At 43.4% G+C, this 22,715-nt stretch overlaps 1 protein-coding gene across 1 annotated transcript in view; it reads right to left on the minus strand.

Moving 5' to 3' along the window:
• The window catches only part of grin3bb (glutamate receptor, ionotropic, N-methyl-D-aspartate 3Bb), a 44,565-nt gene that overhangs the window by 13,892 nt on the left and 7,958 nt on the right, over positions 1-22,715 (minus strand). Inside the window, exons 2-3 of the mRNA XM_034530957.1 lie at positions 2,996-3,642; positions 847-1,939 (exon numbers count right to left, since the gene is read on the minus strand). Of these exons, the coding sequence (XP_034386848.1) occupies positions 847-1,939; positions 2,996-3,642 (1,740 nt within the window). The remainder of the gene's footprint in view (positions 1-846; positions 1,940-2,995; positions 3,643-22,715) is intronic.

The raw sequence follows: 22,715 nt of genomic DNA on the forward strand, positions 1-22,715 counted from the left end.
TCAGAGCTGGTTCAGGTTTCTAGTTAGGGCTGGTTCAGGTTTATAGTTAGGGCTGGTTCAGGTTTCTAGTTAGGGCTGGTTCAGGTTTCTAGTTAGGGCTGGTTCAGGTGTATAGTTAGGGCTGGTTCAGGTTTATAGTTAGGGCTGGTTCAGGTGTATAGTTAGAGCTGGTTCAGGTTTCTAGTTAGGGCTGGTTCAGGTTTCTAGTTAGGGCTGGTTCAGGTGTATAGTTAGGGCTGGTTCAGGTTTATAGTTAGGGCTGGTTCAGGTTTATAGTTAGGGCTGGTTCAGGTGTATAGTTAGAGCTGGTTCAGGTTTATAGTTAGGGCTGGTTCAGGTTTATAGTTAGGGCTGGATCAGGTTTATAGTTAGAGCTGGTTCAGGTTTATAGTTAGAGCTGGTTCAGGTTTATAGTTAGGGCTGGTTCAGGTTTATAATTAGGGCTGGTTCAGGTTTATAGTTAGGGCTGGTTCAGGTGTATAGTTAGAGCTGGTTCAGGTTTATAGTTAGGGCTGGTTCAGGTTTATAGTTAGGGCTGGATCAGGTTTATAGTTAGAGCTGGTTCAGGTTTATAGTTAGGGCTGGTTCAGGTGTATAATTCGGGCTGGTTCAGGTTTATAGTTAGGGCTAGTTCAGGGTTATAGTTCGGGCTGGTTCAGGTTTATAGTTAGGGCTGGTTCAGGTTTATAGTTAGGGCTGGTTCAGGTTTATAGTTAGGGCTGGTTCAGGTTTATAGTTAGGGCTGGTTCAGGCTTATATTATAGTTAAGGCTTCCCTTGAGAACTGGCATGTAGAATTAAAAGAAAAAACTTTTAAAAGTACTTCAAAGGACTTTGTTTGTCTCACCTTGGCGTCGTGGATTCCTGACACCTCCTCAAAGGTCTTCTCCCCCACCATGACTGCGGCAAGGTTGGCGGTGTAGCTGGACAGCACTAGCAGGCAAAAGATGGCCCACAAGTTCATCAGAAACCGACCTGTCCAACACTTTGGCGTCTTGGAGGAGACGGTGCGTCCGAACAGGATGGCGTAGCACAGGTTGAGAGCAGACGAGTATGAAAACACTCTCACCCTGTTACGTCCGTGAGGCGTCATGCCGTATGGACTCTTCCACTCGTACAGCGTGAGAAAGAGAGCGGTGATGTGCAGCGCCAGGAAGATGCCTACCCACATGGACCAGTGCAAGGGCCACATGAAGGCTCCAATGGGGGCCGCGGTGTCCTTGCTGCGCACCAGGATGCCCAGGCTGGTGGAGAAGAAGGGTGAGGTGAAGTCAATCACCCGGCTCCGAGCGGAGTTAATACTAAAAGAGGTTACGGCCATATCTGCCAGTTCATTCAGAAGATCTCCCACAAGCCCGGTCCAGCGCCCCCCCTTCAAAGCGCCGTACTTCCCGTCTCCAACGATGTAGAGGTCAAATTCGAAGCCCAGGTCCTCGGAAAGTTTCTCCAGCAGGTCGATGCAGTATCCGTAGCAGCACTTGCTGTGCTCTGCAGGCAGGAAGCTGCTGTTCCCGCCGGCCACTTCCCTGAAGAATTTCTCCAAAGTTTCCGAGCTGTTGGTGCTGGCGTCCAGGCAGTACTGCCCGGCCGGGCAGCTCCCTTCTTCGTCCACGTCCCGAGTGAAAACGAAGGGATGTTCCACCAGAGTGACCACCCGAACCCGACTCCCCACCACCGGCATTCCCGGCCTCCAGCGGCCCCTTGTCCTCCCGCTCATGTCATCTGTTCTGTGGCGAGGTTTGGGTCCCTGCCAGATTCCCTGGTCCTCCACCTGCAGCTGGCCTCCCTCCCAACTGCCCACCGTCACCCAGGTGGGCTGACCCAGTGCGTCCCGTCGCAAGCTCCAGATGCGGAAACGCTGCGAGGTTAGGACCTGAGACCTGTTCTGGTGCACTCGGACTGGACCTGTGAGACCGGAGAAAGACGTGTTGGACAGGAACCTGTAGGACAGAAAAAAAAAGCAGCAGCTAACACACACTCCAGATGTGGCCTTTGGTTTATCATATTGGGCGACTGTGGGTTAGCAGGTCTGTCTTTCAATCAGAGGATCGGCGGTTCAATCTTCGGGTGTACTAGTCCTAGTCCATGTTTCCTTGAGCAAGAAACTTGATCTTGAATTGCTCCCTGATTTCACAACCTCGAGAACCAAACTGCTAAATCATCTTTCGTTGATTAAAATAACAAGTAATTTTGTTGAACTGTAAAAATCAGATGAGGTTAAACCTTGTTGCAAACTATTTTCAACCGCATTTAAGACAAAGCAAGGTTTTTCTGTTCAAGATGAGTTTAATTTATGTTTCTGTTGCTGTTATGCAATAAAAGGAAGTATTGAAGTGACACTACGAGAGAATGTGTGTTGATTTACTGACCGCTCCTACACATAGAGTAAGTGCAAATATAAGCCAAAATAATTTTCCTTTCAGTATTTCAAAATGCGCCGGAACAGACTTGGAAAGGAAGACACCTGGCAGAAAGACGGCACCAGCTTTGGGATCTTTGTCATGCAGGTTATTTAATGCAACCTGTTGTCTTTCTGATAGATGAAACAATATGCTGTTTTACTATGTAAATTCATACAAGGTGTGTTGTTTTGCCATTCATACAGATAGCCAAGATGGCGGTGACATTCCAGACAATTCACATCGAACATCAAAACAATCTCTTCAAAAGCTAAGAAGAGACATGGCTGAAGACATCAGGTTTTGTTCAAAATATTGAATGAATATTTTTAAAACTTGATGTATACATGACACTAATATACATGTTTTATTTCTAGTTTCAAAGGATGACGTCTGTTCCTTTTGTTGAAATAACTGTTGTTGATACTGTTTGGGTGAGATTTCATGTTTTTAGACAATCTGAGTTGTGGATAATCTGTAGATAAGTGTGTTTGAACACATTGAGGGCAGTGAGATATTTCATTATTATTATGTTTCTCAAACAATAAGAAAGATATGAGATTGATACTTTGCTGTGGGGTTAGCGTGTGTTCTTACCTGGACAGGTACTGTCCGGAGGACGGCACCTGGTGTTTGTTGGGTTTGTCATAGCAGTTCACCACGTTCTGGATAAGAGCCAGGTCCGGCCTCACCAAGGTTGCAGCGGCGATGGCCCTGGTGACGAGCTGCAAGGCATCACTGACGTAGAAGTCGAGCGGTTTCCTCTCAACCTCCCCATAGGCCAGCAGGCCGAGAGGCAGCCCGATGGCGTGCAGAGCGTCGGGGCTGAGGGGCTGGCCCAACACCCAGTGCACCATGGGTAACGTGAGGCCCAGATCCTGAGCGCTGCGCAGTACTGCCGCCGTGCACTGGGGGTCCGCTCCGAACAGCAGCACCGACGCCGACGAGGGCTGCTTCTGTCGGAAGTGTCGGAAGAGGAAGTCGTGGATCTGAGTGTCGTCATGTGCCGACTGTGTCAGGTTCAGGAGGGCACGCACGTGCCAGCTAACTCTGCCCTCACTGTCGCATGATGCACCACTCCAACTCCCACTGTCCAGCAGCCGCAGGAGACCCCGAGCCTCCTCCCAGCCTCGACACAGTATCACGGTACCCTCCTTCCAACCAGACCGCTGCAGAACCGTCAGCAACAGGTTGGACAGACCGGACTCTGGAACCCCCAATGCCATCTGAAGGTGAAACCGGTTCTATGCAGGACCAAGAGTCAGAATCAGGAAGAGAACCAGAAGGGAAACAACATGTTAGAACAAATCCTCAGATATCAATCAAATTAGAAGGCAAGGCAAGTTTATGTATAGAGCACAATTCAAAGTGTTTCACAGCTACATAAAATTACAAAGACAAATAAAATCATTCCATAAAAACATACAAATAATCATTAATTAATTATATTAAAAGCAAAGGGTGCAGATAAAATACTTTCAGTTGTCAAATATAACTGTTTTCAGCCTGGATTTAAACATTGTCAGAGTTGAGGCCTGTCTCACATATTCTGGAAGACTGTTCCAGATTTTAGCATAAAACTGAAACGCAGCCTCACCGTGTTGAGTCCTGACTCTGGACCAGCAGGAGACCACTCCCTGAGCTTCTCAGAGCCCAATATGGTTCCTATGGCTCTAACATGTGGACCACTCCCTGATCTTCTCAGAGCCAGAGATGGTTCCTATGGCTCTAACATGTGAACCACTCCCTGATCTTCTCAGAGCCCGAGATGGTTCATCTGGCTCTAACATGTGAACCACTCCCTGAGCTTCTCAGAGCCCGAGATGGTTCCTATGGCTCTACCATGTGAACCACTCCATGAGATGGTTCCTATGGCTCTAACATGTGAACCACTCCCTGAGCATCTCAGAGCCCGAGATGGTTCCTATGGCTGTAACATGTGAACCACTCCCTGAGCTTCTCAGAGCCAGAGATGGTTCCTATGGCTGTAACATGTGAACCACTCCCTGAGCTTCTCAGAGCCAGAGATGGTTCCTATGGGTCTAACATGTGAACCACTCACTGAGCTTCTCAGAGCCCGAGATGGTTCCTATGGCTCTAACATGTGAACCACTCCCTGAGCTTCTTAGAGCCCGAGATGGTTCATATGGCTCTAACATGTCACACATGTACGTTGGTGCTAGACCATGAAGAGATGTGTACACAAGCAGAGCTGTTTTAAAGTCTATTCTCTGAGCAACAGGAAGCCAGTGCAAAGACCTGAGCACTGGACTAATATGGTGGTATTTCCTGGTTCTAGTCAGGACTGGAGCAGCAGCGTTCTGGATGTTCTGCAGCTGTCTTACAGCTCGTTTAGAGCCCAGTGAGCAGGCCGTTACAGTAGTCTAACCTGCTGGAGACAAACGCATGGATTAGTCTCTCCAAGTCTGGTTTAGACACTATTCCTTTGATTTTGGCAATGTTTTTTAGATGGTAAAAAGCTGTTGATGTTATTGATTTAATGTGGCTGTTAAAGTTCATTTCTGAGTCCAATATTACCCCTAGATTTCTAACCTGATTTTTAGGTTTTAGAGAGAGAGTCTCAAGGTGACTGATAACACTTTCTCTTTGTTTCTGTGGGCCACAGACAATGATTTCAGTTTTGTCTGAGTTTAGCTGGAGAAAATTGTTTTGCATCCACACACTGATCTGTTCGATGCATATATATATATATATATATATATATATATATATATATATATATATACTGATCTGTTCGATGCAGTGACAAAGTAAATCTACAGGCCCATATTCACCTGCCGTCAGTGACACGTAGACCTGAGTGTCATCTGCATAGTTGTGGTAGGACACATTATAGCTGCGTATTAGCTGGCCTAATGGAAGCATGTACAGATTGAATAATAGGGGTCCTAGGATTGACCCCTGGGGAACCCCACAGGTCAAAGCCATTTGGTCTGAGACACAGTTACCAATTTCAACAAAATATGTCCTGTCCTTGAGTTAGGACTTGAACCAGTTTAGTGCAGTGCCAGAGATTCCCACCCAGTTTTCTAACCTCTGTAATAAGATCCCATGGTCAAATGTGTCAAAGGCAGCGCTCAGGTCCAGCAGAACTAAGACTGAGACTTTGCCTGCGTCTGTGTTCAGGCGGATATCATTTGTCACCTTGATCAGAGCGGTCTCAGTGCTGTAGTGGGGCCTAAAGCCTGATTGGAAAGTATCAAAAGCATTGTTAGACAGGAGAAAGTCAGTAAGCTGTTGGTATACAACCTTCTCTAGGACTTTGCCTAAGAATGGCAGGTTTGATATGGGCCGGTAGTTGTTCAGTACTGTGGCATCCAGACTGCTCTTCTTTAGAAGAGGTTTAATGACAGCAGTTTTTAAGGCCTTTGGAAATGTTCCAGTCTGGAGTGAGATGTTGACCAGGTGAGCGAGTTGTGGTAACAAACTGCTCAGCACAGACTTTAGAAATCTAGTAGGTAAGTCATCAAGGCAGCACGTCGATGGACTCAGACTGCAGATGATCTCTTCGACTCTGTTGTCAGTGACAGGTATGAAATGTGTCAGCTCTAGGTGTCTAGCTGAATGCAGAGTAGATATTTGCGTTGTGGAATTAATGGCATTTTTAATGCCTTGAACTTTGTAATTAAAGAATATTGCAAACTTATTACACTTAGATATAGAATTGAGTTCTATGGGCAGTGAAACAGGAGGGTTTGTTAATCTGTTTACTGTAGCAAACAGGCATGAGAGTTGTTACTGCAGTTTGTGATGATTTCAGAAAAATAACTCTCCCTTGTTCTACGCAAAGTCTGGTTGAAAGCACTTAACCTTTCTTTGTAAATCTCATAATGAACCTGGAGCTTTGACTTGCGCCATTTCCGCCAATCCCTTTTCTGTGCTCTGCCTACATTTAACCATTCTAACCTTGACAGGAGCAATGATATCCAAAACATTTAAAACACTTGATGTATAAACGGTGTCCCTGTGCCGTCATTTATGAGTCTTTTTCCAACAACTGCAGACCTAACTGCTGGTTTGGGTGTAACAGACGAGTCAAAGAAAACTGGTCAGATAAATCAACATCAACGACATTCACATTTGAAATAATAACACCCTTGGTAATGAGCACATCTAGAGGGTGCCCTCTGTTGTGGGTGGGCTCAGACACATGCTGAGTTAGACCAAACATATCAAGGACAGCAGTGAGTTATTTCGCTTGCCTGTCATTGGCATGTCCCTGGCTAAATGAATCCACCAAAGAACTTAAGAGAGACTGTAGGAGAAAGGAAAGGAAATGGAAAAAAACTGCCCTCCACATATTTTATAATATTTGGAAAGAGGCGATGAATAACTATCAAAAGGCAGTTAAAGAATCAAAAACCTCTTTCTTCTCCAATTTAATTCTAAACAATCATTCAAACCCCAGAGTCTTATTCAAGGTCATAGACAAGGTCATAAACCCCTCCCCCTGTCATTTTATTGATGCCTCACAGGAGATGTGTGAGAAGTTTTTACATTATTTTAATAATAAGGTAATGAAATAAGACAACAAATTACCCCCCCAACCCGCGTTGTACATGCCAGTAGGGACATTCAAAACTATTTTAGTCATTTTCAACCTGTTTCATTGCCCTTTTTATCCCAACTTATATCACACATGATATTAGCCACATGCAGCCTTGATTTTATTCCTACTAAATTTCTCAAAGAGGTTATTGGCACTGTAGAGTCCAGTGGTATTATTATATATAAATAGCAAGTGGTACTTTCCCATCGATTTTTAAACATGAAATCGTACAACCTCTTTTAAAGAAACCTAAGCTTGATCCTTCTGTTGTTTCCAATTTTAGGCCAATTTCAAAACTTCCATTTTTATCAAAAGATTTAGAAAAAGTGGTTTCAACACAACTCCTAGCTTTTATGAATCATAATAATATATTTGAGAAATTTCAGTCAGGTTTTAGAGCACTTCATAGCACAGAAACTGCCCTCCTCAAGGTAACTAATGACCTCCTTTTAGCAGCAGACGGGGGGGAGAGCGCCGTTTGAATTCTTTTAGACCTTAGTGCAGCTTTTGATACTGTAGATCACGTCATTTTAATCGATCGCCTCAAAACCTGGGTTGGCATCAAGGACACTGCACTTGGCTGGTTTTATTCTTACCTTTTAGAAAGATCATACTTGGTCACCATAGGTAATCATTCGTCTTCCACGACTCACATTACCTGTGGTGTACCACAAGGTTCAACTTTAGGTCCACTTTTTTTTTTTTTCACACACAACGTATCTTTTCATTGCTATGCAGACGACACACAGATATACCTTCCGCTGAGACCTGGTGACCCAGAGAGCCTGGCTGCTGTCTTGGATTGTCTCTCTGACGTTAACTGCTGGATGGCTCAAAATAATTTTCTTCAGCTCAATAACTCCAAATCAGAAGTCATATTATTCAGTTCCCCAAACAATAACACCAGTCAACTTGGTCCCCTGGCTGCTTATTTAAAAACTGTTGCCAGAAATTTGGGTGTTGTCCAGTCCTGCTTCTTTCAATTAAGAATAATCTCAAAAATCAAACCCATATTGTCACACTCAGATCTGGAAAAAGTCATTCATGCACTCATTTTCTCTCGACTCGACTACTGCAACTCCCTCCTTTCCGGCATGAATCAAAAATCCATCTCCCGCCTCCAACTAGTCCAGAATGCAGAAGCTCGGCTTCTGACTGGTTCTAACAGATGGCATCACATGACTCCAGTCCTGGCCTCTAACAGACGGCTTCACATGACTCCAGTCCTGGCCTCTAACAGACGGCTTCACATGACTCCAGTCCTGGCCTCTAACAGACGGCATCACATGACTCCAGTCCTGGCCTCTAACAGACGGCTTCACATGACTCCAGTCCTGGCCTCTAACAGACGGCTTCACATGACTCCAGTCCTGGCCTCTAACAGACGGCATCACATGACTCCAGTCCTGGCCTCTAACAGACGGCTTCACATGACTCCAGTCCTGGCCTCTAACAGACGGCATCACATGACTCTAGTCCTGGCCTCTAACAGACGGCATCACATGACTCCAGTCCTGGCCTCTAACAGACTGCTTCAAATGACTCCAGTCCTGGCCTCTAACAGACGGCATCACATGACTCCAGTCCTGGCCTCTAACAGACGTCTTCACATGACTCCAGTCCTGGCCTCTAACAGACGGCTTCACATGACTCCAGTCCTGGTCTCTAACAGACGGCTTCACATGACTCCAGTCCTGGCCTCTAACAGACCTTCACATGACTCCGTCCTGGCCTCTAACAGACTGCTTCACATGACTCCAGTCCTGGCCTCTAACATACGGCTTCACATGACTCCAGTCCTGGTCTCTAACAGACGGCTTCACATGACTCCAGTCCTGGCCTCTAACAGACCTTCACATGACTCCGTCCTGGCCTCTAACAGACTGCTTCACATGACTCCAGTCCTGGCCTCTAACAGACGGCTTCACATGACTCCAGTCCTGGCCTCTAACAGACGGCATCACGTGACTCCAGTCCTGGCCTCTAACAGACGGCTTCACGTGACTCCAGTCCTGGCCTCTAACAGACGGCTTTACGTGACTCCAGTCCTGGTCTCTAACAGACGGCTTCACATGACTCCAGTCCTGGCCTCTAACAGACGGCATCACATGACTCCAGTCCTGGCCTCTAACAGACGGCATCACATGACTCCAGTCCTGGCCTCTCTCCACTGGCTCCCTGTTAGTTTTAGAATTGATTTTAAGATTTTGCTGCTCACTTTTAAAGCACGCCTGCGTCTGGCCCCAAGCTACATCATTGAAATGTTAGCCCCATATGAGATAGCTCGCAGCCTTAGTTCCTCCGGTGGGGCCCTTCAAGGCCCTTCAAGGCCCTTCTGGCCGTTCCAAAGTCAAGGCTTAAATCAAAGGGTGACTGTGCTTTTGCCATCAGAGCCCCTCGACTTTGGAACGACCTACCTGAGGGGATAAGACTAGCAGAATCAGTAGCTTCTTTTAAATCACTTATTGAAACCCATTTTTATAGAACTGCTTTTAAGTGATGTTCTCCTTTTATGCAGTTTCCCCTTGTTTCCCCTATTTTAGTTTGTCTGTTCTGCTTTATTTTGTATTTGTAATTTTCTATTCCTCTATTGTGTTCATTGCCTCATGTATTTTCTGAAATGTTTACTTGTGTTGATGTTATGTTTTTACCTTGCTTATATGTAGAGCACTTTGTAAACTCTGTTTTTAAAGGTGCTATATAAATAAATGTATTATTATTATTATTCTTGGCTACATCCACATGCACATTCAAGTCCCCTGTAATGACTAAACAGTCAAAATCAGTGCACACAACTGAAAGTAATTCAGTAAAATCATCAATAAAACAATTCTGTGGTGGTTTGTAAATAGTAATATAAAGTTTGTTATATCTCCATTTTGAATGACACATACTCAAATGATGAAAAAACCCCAAGTGACAATTTGTGGGTGAGTATATTGTCCCTCAATATGGCACAACCCCCCCACCCCTCTGGTTTTGTCTCTGATCAGACAGTCTGACTCTCCCTCTCTTATTTAATCTATGTGGTTGGACAGTAGTTATTGTTTTAGACACTCTCTCCCTGGACCTCCGGTTGATATGGGGTTTAGCAACGCAGAGGCCCTCAGCGTCCTGGACAACAGCATTGACGCCGTTGATAGCAGCTGTGGGCACCGGTGGTGGGGGCCGAGCTGGGGTGGCCTTGGCTGGTGGAGGAGGCTGAGGAGGGAGAGGGGCGTGATTCCTTTTTGGGGAACGAATCCTTGATCTTGCCATGTCTGGAGTGAGGGGAACCATTTTAATCCCTGATTTCACCAAGCTTTCAAGATAATCTGGTAGTCTCATGGGTGACGGTGGAGACAAGAACAAAAGTGAAGCGTCTCTGGAGGGTGTAGATACAGAAGTCCTTTTTCGGTTTCTAAGGCAGAAATCCGTCCCTGTAGCGCACAAATTTCGTGTTGATATATCCGACGGCTTTCACAGGGAGACTTTGTTTGTATTACTCCTTCGGGCATGTTGAGAAGATTGAGTAATCTCCTCATAGATTTTCACAAAAAAGAAAGAAATAAAAGCAGAAAGCAGAAGAAATGCAGAAAAATGCAGGAGCAAGCAGAAAAGCATCTGGACTGCTCGAGAACCAGGAAGCACCCGTCCACCAATCTATTTCTGAAGAGAAACATTCCACAAATCAAGAGAAGCATTAATTAACCATTAAAGAGTTGTCAAGGACACATAAGAGAACCATCGGATTTATTATTTAGTTTATTTGATGTCCTCCTTGTCATCTTCTTGTCATTTTGGTTTTCCAAAACTCCTTTGTCCGCTACTGAATCGCAACATAGCTGCAGCTGGAGCTCTTTTAGTGTTGCATAACTGGCCACATGGTGCCTACTCTTGTTTATTTGAGTCATTTGTAATTTTCTTTTTTAATAGATTTTCTAATACATTTAACAACGGTGTTGGAGGTTCATGTATGTCCCCTAAATTTAGTTGCAGATATCCCAGTATTTAATACTAGAGAAAAGTTAATGAGTTGGTTTTCTTTCTTTCTATTTCAATCTGATCTGAATGGAGGAGCAGTGATTTCATTAATCACAGTGATGCTGATCTTCTTTCTTCTTCTTCTTCTTCTTCTTCTTCTCCTTTGATTTCATTCTATGTCATCGATGACCTGATGAGTTTGCTCCTCTTGCAACTCATCATCTTAGCCAAGGTCAGTTTAGGTGATATCCATTCCACAAAAAATAATTTTTGTTCCAAAACAGTGTTTGTGTTTCTGCAGATTGAAGCAAGAAACGTTTCCTGAAGACAAAATAAAAAGCAGCTGACTCTTCGTTAATGTTTCTGCTCAACACAGCTGAATACAACCAGCCCTCAAGGTTGGGTCTGTCCTAGGGTATCCTGGTAAATGTAGGAAATCACTGACTGAAGTATAACTCATTATACAAATGTTAAACATGACAAACCTAAGAAATAATAGTTCACAAACACAAGTTTTCAAAACATCAAATTAAATGGGGAAAGGTTGGGGGGGGGGGGGGGGGTCCTAAGTTACGTTCTGGACCGATCCAATGTGCTCTCATCACCTTGAATTTCACCTCAGCAGGGGTTTTCCCGTATAGTTTCTTCTGTAAGACTCACCTGTTTCGAGAGGTCATGTGACGGACTCTCGTTCTGTTACGTTACGAACCAAGCAGACCTTGAATGGAGTGTGACCAGTGGCCGATGAGGTATGGGAGTTGTGGGCATATTCAATTCAATTCAATTCAGTTTATTTTGTATAGCCCAATGTCACAAATTACAAATTTGCCTCAGAGGGTTTTACAATCTGTACACATACGACATCCCTGACCTTTGACCTCACATCGAATCAGGAAAAACTCCCCAAAAATAACCTTTCACAGGGAAAAAAGGGAAGAAACCTTCAGGAGAGCAACAGAGGAGGATCCCTCTCCCCGGATGGACAGATGAATAGATGTCATGTGACCTGATGAATAGAGTTACAGAGTTACATAAACACATTACATGAATATGACAATGTATGAATGGAACTCCAATCCATGAAACAGAAGGAGGTAGAGAGGAGGGGGGGCGGGGCATCAGCAGGGCCAATGGGAGGCCGGCTCACCAGCATCAGACACCTCCAGGTCCAATGGACCCTATGAGACGTGAAGTCACAACGACTCCGGGGAGGAAGCAGAGTTAATAAGGTGCAATGGAGAGATGTACATTCATCCATAAGTAGAGAGAGAAGAGGAGATAGGTGCTCAGTGTATCCTAAAACATCCCCCAGCAGCCTATAAACCTATAGCAGCATATCTAGGAGCTGGACCAGGGCAAACCTGATTCAGCCCTAACTATAAGCACTATTAAAGATGAAAGTCTTAAGTCTGTTCGTAAATGAGGTGACTGTGTCTGCCTCCCGGACTGAAAGTGGAAGCTGGTTTTATAAAAGAGGAGCTTGATAACTGAAGGCTCTGGCTCCCATCCTACTTTTTAGGACTCTAGGAACCACAAGTAGCCCCGCATTTAGTGAGCGCAGCTCTCTAGTGGGGAAATATGGTACTACAAGCTCCTTAAGATATGATGGTGCATCACCAATCAAGGCTTTGTAGGTGAGGAGAAGAATTTTAAATGTGATTCTTGATTTTACAGGGAGCCAGTGCAGAGTAGCTAATACGGGAGTAATGTGATTTCTTTTCTTAGTTTTTGTGAGTACACGAGCTGCAGCATTCTGGATCAACTGGAGGGATTTAAGAGACTTATTGAAGCAGCCTGATAATAAGGAGTTGCAGTAATCTAGTCTGGAAATAACAAACGCGTGAACCAGCTTTTCTGCATGTTTTTGAGACGAGATGTGCCTGATTTTTTAAATGTTACGTAGATGAAAAAATGCAATCCTTGAGATTTGCTTAACGTGGAGTTAAAGGACAAGTCTGGGTCAAAGATAACTAGAGATTCTTTACAGTGGTGTTGGATGCCAGGGCAATGCCATCTACAGAAACCACATCACCAGATAATTGATCTCTGAGGTGTTCAGGGCCAGTAAAATAACTTCAGTTTTGTCTGAGTTTAACATCAGGAAGTTGCAGGTCATCCATGTTTTTATGTCTTTAAGACATTCTTGAATTTTAGCGAGCTGGTTGGTCTCCTCTGGTTTGATCGCTAGATATAATTGAGTATCGTCTGCATAGCAATGAAAGTTTATGGAGTGTTTCCTGATAATGTTGCCCAAAGGAAGCATATATAAGGTAAATAAAATTGGTCCAAGCACGGAACCTTGTGGAACTCCGTGATTAACGTTGGTGGTCATTGAGGCTTCATCGTTTACAAATACAAATTGAGATCGATCTGATAAATAGGATTTAAACCAACTTAGTGCGGTACCTGAAATGCCAATCGACTGATCCAGTCTCTGTAATAGGATGTCATGATCAATGGTGTCGAACGCAGCACTAAGGTCTAATAATACCAGTACAGAGATGAGTCCTTTATCAGCACTAAGGTCTAACAAGACCAGTACAGAGATGAGTCCTTTATCAGCACTAAGGTCTAACAAAACAAGTACGGAGATGAGTCCTTTATCTGATGCAATTAGGAGGTCATTTGTAATTTTCACCAGTGCTGTCTCTGTGCTGTGGTGTTTTCTAAATCCTGACTGAAACTCCACAAATAAGTCTCTACACCTTCCGTCGCAAACTAAAAACACATCTTTTTCCACTATACCTTGAATAGGGAAGGTAGCGCCATGGTAGCACTTAAATGTCTCTTACTGATAGCACTTTGTAGTTTAACTTTATTGAAGAAATTGTACTTTCTTGATTCTTGTTGTTCTGAGTTCTACTCATAGTTTAATGCACTTACTGTAAGTCGCTTTGCATAAAAGCGTCAGCTAAATGACATGTAATGTAATTAGAAGTCAGTCTGAGAGGACCCTATTGAAATTGTTAGGGGTATTATTTTTATTCTTCTGATCTTTATTTTTGTACATTGGGCGCATTTTGGAGGTATCTGGAAGCGACGAAAACCGCTCAAATTTGGCACGCTTGTCAGGCTTGGTGAAAATTGGCGTATGATAAAGGAGTCAAATTTTTTCATTTTGTAGTTGCTCTCTAGCGCCCCCTTAAAGTTTGACCGTTGACACCACTCACCCAGAATGTCTGATTGACTTAAAACTTTTCACACATGTCCATATTCACCTGCCTCTCAGACCCCTAAGGTCCGCCTACTTAGATCTTCCGCCATTTTTAATTTTGTGAAAAACACAAAATGTACTGCCTTTACTACATGCTGGGTCCAAATCATACAACATTTGATATCAATCTCACTGGTAAGGATCTATGGCCCAATGAACATCTTAGGGGCGTGTCTTGTTTTTCAAAGCTCATAGCGTCAACAATAATGGGACTAATAACTAAAAAATATTTTCCTATTTGCACATTGCATCCCATAACATGCAAGAAAAATCTTGTCCGATTTGAACACTAGGGGGCGCTACAATAATTCGCCGAATTTGGCCGTTTTTCGCTTGTTTTTGTCACTTTTCGCCGTTATACAATTAAGGTTATCTCCCACAAAAAAGATCCGATCGACTTCAATCTTCTTTCCAAGATGATCTGAAGGCCTTGAAGATGATTATTTTCTGTGTTGTTTTATGCTATAGACTGTTGCTATAACTAAACCAATCCTTCCAAAAATAATCATGGATGATGCCAGCCAATGCCTGAACACATTTCCAAGAAGAAACATTCGAAATTGTCATAGGAACACCAACTAAAAAAAATAAAATGACAAGTTTTAGACCAGAATATATATATAATATATATATATTAAATATATATATATATATTTTAAATACGTATTTGTTCTAAATATAAACTATATATTTATAGACACAATATATATAATTATATCTGTATGTATATAGACACAAGCGGCTCAAGGTATTTCAGTAAATCTGTAGTGTAGAGGGATATGCAATTGCCTTGACAACGGGGGACCTGTGTTCAAATCCAGGCCAGGGTTAATTTTTTCATCACTTTTTTTTCTACTTTAATTTACATGACGTGGTCTAGACTTCACGTAGAGACACATGATGCATGTATATGTTCACATTCTCAAAGCGCCCCCTACTGGCCAAAACAAAAAAGCCTAAAATGCATCAAATTCACATGTAATTTACACAACGTGGTCTACACTTCACGTAGAGACACATGGTGCATGTAAATGTTCACATTCATTGTGTCCAAAACAAATGTATATGTTCACCCGTTCATCGCTGCTTGCAGCTTTAATATTATTATTATTATTATTAGTGCGTTGCATGCTGGGAAATGGCATAGGTTTGTCTGAGAGAGCTGGGCTTTCCATAACACAAGTTGTGTGGAGAATGCTCTGATGTTGTCATAGCAGCACTCACAAGCTGCCCCTGGCCTTGTAACTTCTTGTTCAGAACATTCAGCTGTGTGACGTCAACAAAAAAAGCTAAGTCCATGAGCCATTTGGGATCACAGCACTGGACCGGCCGTTTTACGTAGGGGGTATCGCGGACTTCAATTCTGATGAAAGCGTCCGAAATTAATGCTGTAATTAAGCCATGCACGCCAAATTATGGGCAGCTGGATGTCCCGTATTTCAGCTGGAGAAAGTACTCAAACGGGTACCGGTAAACCACTTTAGCCGAACAAAGTGTTCGACATTTTGACACGGTACTTCTGCGTTGAGCGGCCGTTTCACAGATTTCAATCCGATGAAAGTGTTTGAAAATCGAACACTGCACTTACGCCATGCAAGGCGAATTATGGGGGGCTGGATGTCACGCACTTCAGCTGGAGAAAGCGTAACCGTAAACTACTTTCGGATGCGGTATTTCTGCGTTGACCGGCCGTTCTCCGGAGGGGGTTTCGCGGACTTCAATCAAATGAAAGTGTCCGAAAATCGTGGGTGTGAGAAAAACACTATACTACAAAATATCGTCCTTTGGGCCGCAATTGGCCCGCGGGCCGCGAGTTTGAGACCCATAGTGTAAGACTACAAGTATGCTTCTGCTTCCTGATCTGAACACTGGGTTGTCATGGATTAAGTCTGTTAATCAACTTGGTCATATTTGCAGAAATGAGACCCGCTCCATCCAAAGTGGGATGAATGCCGTCTCTTCTCATCATTTCAGGTTTTCTCCAGAAAGTCTTCCAGTTATCTACGTAGCCCACATTGTTTGCTGGGCACCACCATTAAACATCTCCTTGAGCATTTGCTGGTTTTCCTCCAGCAGAGTACTATGTCCGGCAAGTGTAGCTGCTCCTGTGGTCGCTGGATCCATACTGATCAGTCTGTTCTGTCACGGGAGTTCAAGGTTAGGACCCAATAGCAAGACCATAGGAGGCAGTATACAGATTTGATTTATAACCAAACAAGGTATAGTTTAGTCAGTCTGTCTTTAGTTGGTCATTAGTCCATCTTCAGTCTGTCTTTAATCCATCCTCAGTATGTCTTCTGTCCGTCTTGAGTCCATCTTCAGTCGGTTATTAGTCTGCCTTTAGTCCGTCTTCAGTCTGTCTTTAGTCCATCTTAAGTCTGTCTGCAGAGTTGTAGCTCAGTCTTCAAAAACAGGCTGAGGTTCATCTCACTAAAAGCTCACCAGTCCAGAGTCTTTGATTAAAGAGGACAGACAAATCAATGAGTCCTGCTGGCTGCTGGCTCTAATCCAGCCCACATCCATCACATCAAGCACAGAATGCATTAAAGCACCAGCTGTTTACATCTAACATTTAGGTAATCACTGCTCCAGCCAATCACACGGGCCTACAGACAGCTGGACCACGCTGGTCCTCAGCTGATTCTCCTCGACCAGGTCCAGACTTGTTAAACACAGCCGGTTTCCCACCACAGCGACAACCAGGGCGCTCTGGTCTCATCTCCCCACGACAGTTATGACTTTACTTTTGTCAGTACTCTCTTTATGAAGTATCCTCAGGGAAAATCTGTTTTTTGCAGCAGTGATCTGATTGGATCAGAAGTTACTGGGAAGCCTAAGTGACGGCTAAGCCCTGCACCTTTTATTATGTCACCAGCGGTGGTCTGGAGGAGGTCAAAGGTCAGCTAATGTGATTGTTGTTGAAGATTGAATCAACTCAAGGTCATTACAGCACTGATGCATGCTGGGATATATGGCAGCCAGCCAGTTTCATAAAATGTTTCGGAGTGTGACCAACAGCATTATCTGTCACAACACACACACACACACACATACACACTCCCACAAACACACACACACAGTTAATATGGAGCATTTGATTGGATGAGGAGGTGAAAACTAAAAGGTTACATTTTAATTCACAGCTCTGAGATAACAGAACTACAAAATATATTTGTGAAATCATCGTCATTAATTGAAAACCATGGCCCCCAATTCGGGGCTGATTTACACATTATAGTTAGACTGTGGAAAACATTACAATAAACATGAGCACATATATTAATGTTATACATCAAATTAAACAAGAGGACTTGGGCTACAATAATCAGTAAGCCACACAACTCAAACACCAACTGAAAGAATTATTCAAATATCATAATCATCATTTTGTCAGGAGTCAGCCCACTCAGCACGTTTTCGGAACTAGCAACCCGTAGCTCGGTGCTATCAGAAAAAGCCAGATAGCAAAGAGCAAGAGGATTTAAGACAGATTCTAAACATATTTAAAAAATCCTTCTCCACCAAAGCATCACCTAGATATGAGCAAAAGAACACAGCAACATGAATCGGTTTAGCGCTTGACAGTCATAAATGTTGCTTATCTTTGGCTTTTTTCTTCTTCTAATCAACAAAGACTGCTGTATTTGATGTATTGAACATCATAAGTAATATACAAGTGAAATATATGGTTTTGTACATGAGAAAATTCAAATTGCAGAGATGGTGCCCAAATGCCAATTTCGCCTAATTAATCTGTACTAAAACCTCTCTAACTTTGATCTGCTTTACTTTTTCAAAGTCAGACTTTGCAGAGAGACTGGTCCCATATTGTGCTTTGATCTCTGTGGTTTTTGACCTTTGATCTCTATCCTTCCAAGAGATAATCATCCTGAAAGTGCTTTTTTTCTAGGCGAACCTGAAAATTCAACTTTTGCTGTCTTTCATCTTAATTTACTCTTAACCAGTAACAAATATACTAATATTTACATATCTGAACAAAAGCACACATGGGTTGCCTTTATTATAACACCAACATTATTCAAATAGCCTTTGGGGTTGATGAGATACACCTTTTTTAGTTTGGGTATGTTATTTCGAGCAGAAACCTAAAGAATAGGTTGGTTTTCAAAAGGTTAAAGATCAACAACAAAGAGCAGAGACACCACTGCAGTGTGTACATAGTCTGTAGTATAAAGTACTGACAGAAGCTCACGGTCTGTAGTATAAAGTACTGACAGAAGCTCACAGTCTGTAGTATAAAGTACTGACAGAAGCTCACGGTCTGTAGTATAAAGTACTGACAGAAGCTCACAGTCCGTAGTATAAAGTACTGATAGGAGCTCAGTCTGTAGTATAAAGTACTGATAGGAGCTCACAGTCTGTAGTATAAAGTACTGATAGGAGCTCACAGTCTGTAGTATAAAGTACTGATAGGAGCTCAGTCTGTAGTATAAAGTACTGATAGGAGCTCACAGTCTGTAGTATAAAGTACTGATAGGAGCTCAGTCTGTAGTATAAAGTACTGATAGGAGCTCACAGTCTGTAGTATAAAGTACTGATAGGAGCTCACAGTCACCTCTTGGAGGGAAAGGCGGAAGGCTGAAGCTCAAAGGCAAAGGAGCACTGAATCAGAAAATACCAACATTACATTACATGTCATTTAGCTGACGCTTTTATCCAAAGCGACTTACAAGTGCGTTCAACCATGAGTACAAACTCAGAACAACAAGAATCTACCATGAGGGAGTTACAGTAGTCTAGCCGTGAGATGACCAGAGCCTGGACCAGAACCTGGACCAGAGCCTGTGCCGCCTTCTGAGTGAGAAGAGGTCGTATTCTCCTGATGTTGTACAGCATGTACCTACAGGAGCGTATTATTGTGGTGATGTCGGCAGTCAGGGAGAGTTGACTGACAGGTGTCACACCGAGGTTCCTGGCAGTCGGAGTCGGGGCCAACACTGAGTTGTTGAAAGTGGTAGTAATAATAGTAATAATAATAATAATGCATTCTATTTGTAAGGCACTCTTCATTCAAGAATATCAGAGTGCCACAGAGCTAGTACATAGTTAAAATCAACTATAATAAAAAAGGAATAGTTGACAAGTCATAAAACTCAACTAAAAGTCAAAAACGCCTTCCTGAATAAAAATTTTTTTAGGCCAGTCTTAAAAGAGTCCAGGGTCTGTGTTGCCCTTAGGTGGTCAGGGAGACTGGTCCATAAGCGGGGCGCTGCTGAGCAAAAGACCCGGTCGCCCATGGTGCGAAGCTTGGTGTTGGGTTGTGGATGGGAGAGCCTTTTCCTGGAAGGAAAAGAAGTTCAGTCTTGTCCGGGTTAATTTTCAGGTGGTGTGCGGACATCCACTGAGAGATGTCAGTCAGACATCCACTGAGAGATGTCAATCAGACATCCACTGAGAGATGTCAGTCAGACATCCACTGAGAGATGTCAGTCAGACATCCACTGAGAGATGTCAATCAGACATCCACTGAGAGATGTCAGTCAGACATCCACTGAGAGATGTCAGTCAGACATCCACTGAGAGATGTCGGTCAGACATCCACTGAGAGATGTCAATCAGACATCCACTGAGAGATGTCAATCAGACATCCACTGAGAGATGTCAGTCAGACATCCACTGAGAGATGTCAGTCAGACATCCACTGAGAGATGTCAGTCAGACATCCACTGAGAGATGTCAGTCAGACATCCACTGAGAGATGTCAGTCAGACGGACAGAGATTCGTGCTGCTACCTGTGTTTCAGATTGGGGAAACGAGAGGATCAGTTGGGTGTCGTCAGCGTAGCTATGGTAGGAGATGCCATGCGAGCGAGGGACTCCAGTAGTGAGAGGACAAGGCTCAGACACAGATCCTCTCCAGGTTACCGGTTAAGTGCGGTCGTTGAGGTTGGATGAGAAGAGGGAGAGCGCGGTGCCTGAGATACCAGGTCCTGGAGGAAGGAAATAAGGATCTGGTGGTTCACTGTGTCAAAGGCAGCAGAAAGGTCTGTAAGGATTTGTATTGGGCAGGGAAGAAGTTTACTTGGATGATTTCTTTTCCAGCATTTATTTGCTCCTGCAGAAGACAATAAAACACACATATTGTCTTACAAAATGCAAGAAAAAAATAAAATGACAAGTTTTAGACACTAATATTTTCTAGTTATACGAGTTCCGATCACATTTTCACAGCAAACTGGTGGCGCAGCGAAATAAAACACATGTCTTGAATGTGCGAGTTGTGTGTTCAAATCCAGGCCAGGGCAAATTCTTTCAGACGACCTAGAATATGTCAACCAATTTTTTTTAAATATCTCATTGTGGTAAGGATCTGTGGCCCGATGAACATCTTAGGGGCAGGTGTCTTGTTTTTCAACGTTTATAGCGTCAACACTATTGGGACCAATCACTTTGAAACATTTTTCCTAAGTGCACATGGCATTCCGTAAAAATATTGTGCGATTTGAAGACTAGGGGGCACTACAATAATTCGCCGAAGTTGCCCGTTTTTCGCGTTTTTCACTCGTTTTTGGCACTTTTCGCCGTTATACATTCAACGTTATCTCCCACAAAAATGATCCGATCGACTTCAATCTTCTTTCCAGGATGATCAGAAGGCCACGACCATGATTATTCTGCAAAAACCTCGCTTTAATCCACCCTCACTTGTTGTTAAAAATCTTTCTGTGCTTTGTTATGCTAGAGACTGTTGCTTTAACTAAACCAATCTTTCCAAAGATAATCATGCATGATGCCACTCAAGCCCTGAACACATTTCCAAAGAAAAAACATTCGAAATTGTCATTGGAACACCTACTAAAAAAATAAAATGACAAGTTTTAGACACTAATATTTTCTAACTATACGAGTTCCGATCAAATCTTTTCAGCAAACTGGTGGTGCAGTCGGATAAACACCTGACTTGAGTGTGAGAGTTTTGTGTTCAAATCCATGCCAGGGCAAATTTTTTCATCACTTTTTAATTTACATGACGTGGTCTAGACTTCACGTAGAGACACGTGATGCATGTATATGTTCACATTCTCAAAGCGCCCCTACTGGCCAAAACAAATGAGCCAAAAAATGCATCAGACTCACATGTAATTTACAAAACGTGGTCTACACTTCACGTAGAGACACATGGTGCATGTATATGTTCACATTCTCAAAGTGCCACCTAGTGGCTCAACTGGACTTGCTCGAATCTGCCCCAAATTCGTCATGCTTGTTACAAGTCACGGCCTGAGGATATCGACAAGCTTATTTTCACTCGCAGTCGACGCGCCACCTACTGGCGAAAGAATATCGGGGTTACACGACAAAACGGTAAAACTTGGCCGAGCGGGTCGGCGCCCCCGACCGGCGCGGGTGAGCGAGGATATTCCTTCGGTCAGCAGCTTGAAGCTAGCCGTGTCCACATGAGAAACTCTCATTCTGCTGCTCATTGATGAGCTGCAGTCCTGACTGCTGCTGTGAGAGCGAATCCTGCTGGGAGAACAGCTGCTCAGATCCTCTGGTTGATAGGAAATAAGCAGAAGAAGAAAGTGAGGTAGAGGAGTTCAATCAGCTGAATTGGCTCAGAGCAGAGCAGCAGATGTGAGAAAGAGATTTGCTGATGGTTTTGAAGTTTATTGCAGATGTTTCTACAGTTTCATCTTCAGCAGAAATCTAACCCTAACCCACATTTAGAAAATAACACAAAAATCAATGAGACGACACAAAGTCCGACATTAAAGACAGAAAACAAAATTCAAGTTTCCAGAGGACATAACCCAGACACAGAGTCCAGCGTTTCCTCCAGGATTCCACCCAGAGACGCTCTCGTTGTCCCTCCCGGGAACTTGCTGTCCAGGGTTCTGGTTCTGGACTTGATGTTTGGAGCTGGTATCCCTCCACTTCCCATCCCCTTTGATTCCCACTCCCCCCCAGAGATTTGACCTTAACCACCCATGGAGCCCGCTTTAGATGCCAGGAGTCAGCACACCTGACTGCTAGTGGGTTCCATTCAGTTCTTTCAGTATGAACAAAGTCCCACGGTTCAGGATCGGACCACATGGTGACCTCCCCTCACAGGTTCGGCAGCAGGAGGGACTCACAAACCCTCCACCACAATGAGGGGTTAAGTAAATACACTATCATCATCTGCTACATGTTTTAATTTTGCTGAACATGGTTATTAATGTGTGATTTCTGAAAGTGATCTTGTTTCTAGAGGTTAAATCTCTAAGATGCTCAGACTGAATACATCTGAGGAATACTTTATCATATATACAGGACTGTCTCAGAAAATTAGAATATTGTAATAAAGTTCTTTATTTTCTGTAATGCAATTAAAAAACAAAAATGTCATGCATTCTGGATTCATTACAAATCAACTGAAATATTGCAAGCCTTTTATTCTTTTAATATTGCTGATTATGGCTTACAGCTTAAGAAAACTCAAATATCCTATCTCTAAATATTAGAATATCATGAAAAAGTATACTAGTAGGGTATTCAACTAATCACTTGAATCATCTAATTTACTCGAAACCTGCAAGGGTTTCCTGAGCCTTGAAAAACACTCAGCT

Source organism: Cyclopterus lumpus, chromosome 4 (genome assembly GCF_009769545.1).
Source record: "Cyclopterus lumpus isolate fCycLum1 chromosome 4, fCycLum1.pri, whole genome shotgun sequence".
NCBI classification, from domain to species: Eukaryota; Metazoa; Chordata; class Actinopteri; order Perciformes; family Cyclopteridae; genus Cyclopterus; species Cyclopterus lumpus.